Source organism: Ipomoea nil, unplaced genomic scaffold, assembly GCF_001879475.1.
Source record: "Ipomoea nil cultivar Tokyo-kokei standard unplaced genomic scaffold, Asagao_1.1 scaffold3384, whole genome shotgun sequence".
In the NCBI taxonomy this organism is placed as follows: Eukaryota; Viridiplantae; Streptophyta; class Magnoliopsida; order Solanales; family Convolvulaceae; genus Ipomoea; species Ipomoea nil.
The window spans coordinates 1,129,186-1,137,913 of record NW_017619812.1 but is presented as its reverse complement, the minus strand read 5'-3'; the positions used below and the strand labels follow the sequence as shown (position 1 = coordinate 1,137,913).

General features: G+C 36.6%; 1 protein-coding gene across 1 annotated transcript; it reads right to left on the bottom strand.

Annotated features, from left to right (window-relative positions):
• Window positions 1–3,587: 3,587 nt before the first annotated feature.
• On the bottom strand, window positions 3,588–6,625 carry LOC109170945 (putative late blight resistance protein homolog R1B-23). The gene is made up of 2 exons (XM_019320078.1): window positions 3,986–6,625; window positions 3,588–3,804 (listed from the first exon to the last, which is right to left on the bottom strand). Exons 1-2 carry the CDS (start codon window positions 6,554–6,556, stop codon window positions 3,757–3,759), a joined length of 2,619 nt encoding a protein of 872 aa, XP_019175623.1. The 5' UTR covers window positions 6,557–6,625; the 3' UTR covers window positions 3,588–3,756.
• Between the last annotated feature and the right edge of the window lie 2,103 nt (window positions 6,626–8,728).

Here is an 8,728-nt window from a genome sequence, read left to right as displayed (position 1 = left end):
CGAAAATAGGGGAAATTGGGGGTTTTAGATGCTTTGTGTGCTTGATGGACTTGGAATTGATTCACCACGAAAGTGGGGCAATTCCTTGTTCTAATCCTTGTTTATTAATCATGAGAATGGTTCGTAGACTAGGATACCTACGTGCATTCCCGCTTGATTCCTTGGTTACTTGTTCTCCCTAATCCCTTAGGTTGTTAAAGCATCTAGATGATAATGCTCCCTAGCTTGAGTCCTATTTCTTTATTTTGTGTTTATCTTTGTGTATATGTGTTAGTCTTATCATTTCCTTAAACTTGTAGTGTGCTTAGCTTCTTGTTGATTTCCTTATGCTACTGCCTAGTTTCTTGTGATTGCATATTGCGTGCCATATCTCCCAATCCCCTGAGGACGATATAAGACACCCGAGCTCACATCTTATTTTTGCTACAATCAGTCACGTTGATGTTTCTGGAAATCCTTCTCTTCTCAGCTTATCCCTCAACGCGCGTTGTTGTGGCGTTGTAGACCTCGTTGTTCTTCCTAACGAACGGAACAACATGCGTTCTTCTGCACGTGAATCTTTTTGGAAATTTTGGATTTTCTCCTTTGCTCATCCATGCAACGCACAACGTTGCGTTGTAGAATCCTCTGTTTCTTTTAACTTACGGCTTGTGTCACAACGCAGGGCACAACGTGCGTTGTGACCACGTTGTAACTTCCCACTTATCTTCTTTTTTGTTTCTCTCTCCTTGTTCAATTTCTTCAACTTCACCACTTCTATACCTTGAAATGTTAGCTTTTTCCAAGTCCAAAATAAAGCAATTAAGGTCACAATTATCATTTGCACTTTATTCACAAGAACTAAACAAGCAAAAAATGACAAAATGAAAACGAAAACCTTGAATTGCCTTCCAAGATGCGCCGCATTTAGCGTCATTGGCTAGACGTGTTACCTTTTCATCCTTCTTCAAAGTTGTTGACCTTTAGGCACTTAGGCACCCAAGACACTTTCCGGATCTCCCACCATGGGCTCACTTTCTTCTTGGCTTTTTTTGAACTCACCAAGCAAACATTTTCCTTCTTCCCAACTTGGTTTTCATCAAATTGTTCCCCATTGATCCTAAAGATAAGATTGCCCGTCCCCACATCAATCAAGGCACGGCAAGTAGCTAAGAATGGGCGTCATAGAATCAATGGCACCTCCATGTTTTTCCCTACATCTAACACCATGAAATCAACCGGTACAAGATTCCTTCCTACTTTGACAAGTACATTTGCAACCACCCCTCGGGGGAGTAATCTCTTGCTTGTTGACCTTCACGGTGTCGGTTCCATCTTATTCACAAACCTTTTCCATTGCATCTTTCCTTTCTCTTTCATTTGGTTTCACTACAGACACGGCATTCACTCTCTCCTTGGGGTTGTTCTCGGTATTACTTGGCAATGTTCCTGATGGCCTTTCGGACATTAGCCGGAACATTTGAGACATTTGGGTTTCATTATTCTTCAATGAAAGAGTGTAGTCTTGATTTACCGAGGCTATCTCTTGCAAGATTTCTTGCCTTAAAAGTCCTTGATCCCTCTTCCAGTCATTAGTGGCTTTGGATAACCTTTCTTCTACATCCTTTGCCTCACTCCTTTGCATCACCATCTCTCCTTGGGAATTTCCCGGGGGTCGGTAGGGAGTACTAGATTGCCATTGATTGTAATTTGAACCAAATGTAACTCTCCTTTCCGCTCCCGTGCCATAGACATTCTTCCCTTGAGGTCGCCCTTGATATCCTTGGTTTTGCCAACCACTACCTTGATTCCAATTGGTGTTCTCATTGCCGTATAGTTATCTCTAGGAGTGGAGATAGGTTGATAACTTGCCTAGTAACATCCAATAACTAGCAATGAAGAGTAGGAAGGATGGAAAACGCAAGAGTGAAATTTGTTGCCGTTTCAACTAAGTTCGTGTACACAATTCCCTTCGCTTCCTGAACCCAGTGTTCACACTCTCACGGATAGTTATGCTGTGGGCTCGTGCCCAGCGTGCATCATGGGCACGGATAACGGTGCCGTCAGGCACCGTTATCTTCCTTTTTTTTTTTTTTTAATTTAATTTCAGACCGCTTCGTTATAGGAGCATATATTCACAGCTTTGTGTTCATAATTTCATAACTGTACATTCATAATTTCATAACTGTACATTCATAATTCTATAACTGTACATTCATAATTCCGTAACTATACATTCATAATTCAATAACTGTAAATTCATAATTTTCGAAGCTCTATGTTCATAATTGTAAGTTCATAATGTCAGAGTTCTATGTTCATAATTTCATAACTGTACATTCATAATTCCATAACTGTACATTCATAATTCCATAACTATACATTCATAATTCCATACTGTATATTCATAATTCCATACCGAACATTCATAATTTTCGAAGCTCTATGTTCATAATTGTAAGTTCATAATTCCATAACTATACATTCATAATTCTATAACTGTACATTCATAATGTCATAACTGTATATTCATAATTTCATAACGAATATGCCGTTAACGGCGTTTCGAACAATTTTTTTTTTTTTTTAGTTAAAACAGCGTCGTTTTCCGTTTTAGCGCCGTGCGCATAGCATAATTTGCCCACTCTCACTGAGCTAGTCTTCGCTTACTGAAGATTGGGCTAAACGAGGCTAACTGATATGTGATTTTTCCAATTACATTATATTTTAATTAAAATTTCAAATCCGGCCTCTAGATCATTTAATATTATAAACATTAATTTATCTACAAAGAAAAATGATTTCTAGCATAAAAGGAGGATTTTTATTTGATCTTTTATTCGACTAACGTTCTAACCACTATATTACACTATCAAGTTAGACGTTTTATTTGATTTGATTTTTTATTCGACCAAACTAACGTTCTTACCACTATATTACACTATAAAGTTAGACATTTTACTATGGTTGTTTGCACAAAATCAGCTCTTTCTTGAAGGGAGTCACATATGCATGGACTTCCCAAATATGCATGCATCCGGGCTGTAGGCTGAAGTGATGATTGGTTGATGATATTTGTCGAGATGTTAAATGAAATTCGTTGGAACCGAGAACGTCAATAGAACACATTCAAATAGAATAGATCTAGAATTTTGTGATTATCAAACCAACAAGATCAACAAATGCCTATAGACTGCTCCCCATGTTGTCGAAATTAAAACCTTATGATTACAAAGCAAATTAAACCAACACCCAGACAAACTCAGTTGGAAGTTGCCTGCACCTTTAAGAGCTCCAAGATTAAAGCTTTTTCTATGGAAATTATCCTCTGTAATGTCCTGGTTGAACATCCATTTGTAATTTTCCCAATCTCTAATGGTGAGCCATAAAGCCAAAAATGCTAGTATAAATGAATGATGACAGCTGAAACACTTCAAATTTATTTGGCAATAAACATCCACTGCACCAAAATTGGTAGGAGTAGTCTACTTACCACAGAAATCAATTAACTTACAAAATTAAACACCAATAACTAATCAAATCAGCCTTTGATCTGCAGAAGGAATTTTAGTTGAATATACAACAGAAGGAGGAGGAGAAAAACAAGGTTTGAATTTGACAGCCCAACGACACAACAATCTTAACTCACTTATCAAAAGCAATGTTTGAATTAATCATTATATTTGACAAATTTCCTTTGGTTTTAGGCTCACATGCATACCTCCTCGGCTTTAACCAGTTTTCCTCGAACGCCCGCAACATATATCATCAAACTCCTCATTCACTTTCATTTCCTTCAGAGCTTTCCTTAGTTGACAATTTAATCTAGAAAACCAATTTCCATTGACAAAAATAAATAAAGTGAAAGATATTAGAATGAATGATTTCCATATATATATATATAATATAAAAATTCCATAAAAAGAGCCCAAAACCAATATATCAATATCAAGGAAAGGGAATAGGAGAATATATCAATATCAAGGAAAGGGAATAGGAGACTGACCTTAGCTCCAAGATCACGAATAACAAGTTCGTAGTTACCATAGTTCTGTTGCTCTTCTTGAATCTTCCTTGCAGATTCCACCAAAATAGGATAACAATTTTCTAACTCAATAAGTTGTAGTGTATTTGAACTTTCAAATTCACTTGGAAGTTCTTCCAACTCCAAGCAAAATCTTAGGATTAAGCGTTCCAAGACCTTGAAATGATCATCAGTTGTATTCCAGTATTTAAGATCTGAGCGTGCAATAAGTAAGAGCTTTAATGTCTTAAACCCACCATCATCTGCTGGTTTCCACGTTGGACCAGAGAAGGCAAACTCTTTCAGTTTGAGCACCTCGAGCATTGGTAACCTTCCAATAATGTCCATGTCCTCCCACAAAAGATAAGTATTACAAAGTGTCAACTTCTTAAGGTTCTGAGGAAGATCGGTGGGAAGATAAAAGCCCTTCACATTTCTCCTTTCAAATTTCAATCTCTCAAGCAAACGCAACTGAACAAGACTGTCAAAAGCACCTGGTGGCAAATCATTGTCAATGTAAACCCCTAGTTCCTTCAAGTTTGGGACCATTGCAAAATCCGTTGTTCTTGGGACCCGGCCATTAACTTTCAACCAAAACAGAGTTTGTATGCTTTCCTGAATTACATTTGGGAGGTATGCCGTTGCTCTCTTGTCAAGGTGTGCATGCCTTAACCGTGGCAAATTCAAAATATCCCGGGGCAATTGCAAACAACATTCTTCCCTCCAAGAACAAATAATTAGAGTCTGCAAATTTTGTAGCTTAAACAGTTGAAATTTGTCGAGAGAGCCCACAGTTGTCAAAGCCAAGTATCTCAGATGAACTAACTCCACAATTTCACTAGGCGCGCCATGCCAACATTTTATTAATGATAAGTCCAACACTCTCAGCAACATCATACATGAGAATACCAAGTTGCGCTTCGAGAGGTACACATCTTCACCAAAGTAGAGAATAGAATGAATTCCATCAGAAGTAGGCCAACTAGTTGATTTACAACTAATCCAACGACAACTATCTGCGGATTGGAATTGTTTTCTTACACCCAGAAGTTTTCCCCTTCTAGCTTCATTCACAGATATCTCATGCAACATATCATGAAGCTTACATGACTTGATTTTGCCATCAAAACTTTGCTGGCTGACTTGCACTAGATTCCGATTGACAAGATTGTGTAAGTAACTCTCTGCCACTTCTTCCAAACTCTTACTCATCTCTTTCTCCTTCTTTAAAAATCCCTCCGCAACCCACAAGTTGATCAATTTGGTCGCAAGAATGTCCCTATCTTCTGGAAAAACACCGAAATAAAGGAAACAAGCCTTCAAGTGACTAGGCAAATAGTTGTAACTCAAAGAAAGTAGTCCTAAACATTGGTTATTAGGATCTATTTCATCCAATGAATTCATATTCTTATCAACACCATCCCATGCTTCTACTGATTTGTCGAGTGCACGTAGAAGTCCAGCCATCACAACAATGGCCAGTGGCAATCCATGGCATTTCATAACAATAGATCTCCCTATAGTCTTTAATTCAGGGATGGGAACATCTTTCCCTTCAAATACCTTTGTGACAAATAAATGCCAACTTTCCTTTGAGTTTAGAAAACACTTGGTATGAATAGACTTTCTTGAGCTAGCATATTCGGCCACCTCTTTCTCCGGAGTGGTCATCAGGATTCGGCTTCTGCTGAAATTGTCTGGAAAACATTGTTTGATTGCATCCCAGGCCGAACTGCTCCATATGTCATCTATCACAATCAAATACCTTTGACCCAACAATTGTTTGCGCAACTGGTCTGCTAGCTGATCACGTTCTTTGCTGTAAAGTTCATTGGTGGTTGGTACAATGCAAGCCAAAAGGCTAATGAGTATCCGTTTCACATCAGGTTCTTGAGACACAACTGCCCATGCCCGAATGTAAAACTTTGACATAATATCGGGATCGTCGTAGACCTTTTTTGCTAGCGTAGTCTTACCGATGCCTCCCATACCTGTAACTGGGATGACTTCTAGTTGCTCAGAAGACTGTTGACCAATGATCATGTTCTTTATTTTCCGAAACTCATCGTCACATCCCACCATTTGATTCTCAGGCTCTAAATCATGATGATGGGTGGAAGTGGAACCGCCGGCAGGCAGTTTGTTTTCTAACTTCAAAGCTTCTGGAGATGACTGTGACTGATCTTTGGCAGATCTGCTTTCCTTCTCAATCTGGATCCGGACTTCAAGTGCCTCAACATCCTTTAGTACTTGCTGCAAGGTCTGGTGAAGCCCACAACAAGCTTCATCTTGGTTGGTAGAAGCCAAATAAAGGTCTCTGAGTTTTGATTCGATTTCAGCTTCTGCTTTAGCAGCTACATCTCTGATTTCTGCATCCAGACTTTGATTAACAGTCTGTGTTTCAAGAAAGTGTTGAAGAATGCGGAGCTTCTTGGATAACAAGAAGACTAGTTGTGTATCATCATCATCAAGAATATTGTTCAAAGATGGGTTGGGATGCGAAAGGTGTTGATCCACTATTTCCAGTAGAGAAGTTACGACAACAAAAGCCATTAAAGAATTCTAGTGAGCTAGTTGTATGTAGAGAGAGATGCAGAGTTTGAAATGAAGGGCAGCTTTAGTTTGAACTCTGAAATATTGAACAGGAAATGCAATGGGTATATGTGAATTAGAGCAACCACATTAGTATAGTTTTTTCACAAGTTTTTATGAACCAAGTAGGAGAGGAGCAGGGAGGGAAAAAAAAACAAGAAAAAAGAGGAAAAATTATTATGTGGACCCGGTTCATCCTTGCAAAGTAGACTTAAATCTAAAGATATACAATTTACCTACTAAATGTTCACAATTTATCTTTTAAAATTTTACATTTTGTGATGATCTAAAATTTAAAAATTTAAAACACAATTTATATTCTAGAACTTCACAATTCCAATATTAAAAATACACTATTTAGAACCAGGGTTCACCTTACCACAAATTATGCTGTGCAACCGAATGCACCTTGCAAGGTGCATACGGTTGCAAAACAGCGCCGTTTTGGTTAAAAAAAACGCGCGTCCCACTTAAAGAAGAAAACAGGTTCGATTCCCGGCAATAGCATTTTTATATATCCAGAAATTCATAACTATATATCCAGAAATTCATAACTATATATCCACAGTGAATGAATGAAGTAAAAATCCACAATGAATGAATGAATGAATGAAGTAAAAATCCACTATGAATGAATGAATGAATGAAGTAAAAATCCACAATGAATGAACTAAATATCCACAATGAATGAAGTAAAAATCCACAATGAATGAACTAAATATCCACAATGATTGAACTAAATATCCACAATGAATGAACTAAATATCAATAAATTCATAACTATATATCCAGAAATTCATAACTATATATCCATAAATTTATAACTATATATCCACAGTGAATGAATGAAGTAAATATCTACAATGAATGAACTAAATATCCACAATGAATGAACTAAATATCCATAAATTCATAACTATATATCCACAAATTTATAACTATATATCCAGAAATTCATAACTATATATCCACAATAATGCTATTGCCGAGAATCGAACCTGAATTTTTTTTTTTAAGTGGGACGCACGTTTTTAGTCAAAACGATGTCGTTTTGCATCGTATGCACCATGCGCATGGTACATTCGGTTGCACGGCATTACTATTGTCACCTTACAAGGTTGACCCTGGTCCATGGTATAACAACTAGAAAAAGAGTTGTCATGAAAAAAATTGATATGGTTAACATGCCCAACAGGCTTTTTCATCTTTGGTCGGGCCCTCTTCTTCACCCTCACATTTGGCCACACAAAAAAATCAACAAAAACCAACTAATGGGGATGCTCTTAAGACTCCTACATTTAAAAAATGTACAAAGAAATATGTGTTTATAATGTTACAAAGTAGATTAATTAATAATAGATTCAGGCATTGTTTAGTAATCATCGATTAGTAGATTCTACCATCGGGTTATAAAAATATATTTAATAAAATTAGTTATTTAGTGTTAGTGGTTAACATGTAAAATAATTATCTATAAAGACATACAGGAGAGCCAACATGGCTCCCCTAAATTTCGTCCATTTTTCCACATCAATAAGAAAAGTGACATGAGAGCCTTAGATTACAGCTTGCCCATCCATTGTAGTTTATATATATATATATATATATATATATATATATATATATATATATATATATATTCAAATGAGGACAACTATATTATAGAGGATTGTGAGGACAAATGTAGTTGTGTGCTATTAGTTTGTATGTCGTGTGCATGGCTGGATGTAGTCATGTGCCATAATTTGTATGTCGTGTGCATAAATTTGTTAATTAATAGAATCTGGGTTCGAAACATGATGTTTACATGTATGCTAGTATGTCATTGTGTACTAAATTGTGTGCATGATACTACTTTGTCGTGTGCCCATTATCTGTCTGCACAGTCCTCTATATATTGTTGTCCTCATACACTACTAAAAATAACATTTTTAACGTCGGTTTTTTTAGACAAACGACGTTGGTTTTTTTCAACATCATTCTGGGAGACGTTATAAATAAATGATATAACGTCGTTTATAAAAAAATTGACGTAGTATATTTTTAAAAATAATTTAAATGAAACATACGACGTCAATTTTTAACTAAAAACCGACATCGTATAATTTTTAAAAATTTAAAAATTAATAAACG

Excerpts from the sequence above, each read along its gene's own strand:
- LOC109170945 (XM_019320078.1), bottom strand. The coding sequence starts at position 6,556 with ATGGCTTTTGTTGTCGTAACTTCTCTACTGGAAATAGTGGATCAACAC. Across the intron at positions 3,805-3,985 it reads TTCGTGATCTTGGAGCTAAG|ATTAAATTGTCAACTAAGGA; the intron begins GTCAGTCTCCTA and ends TTGGTTTTCTAG.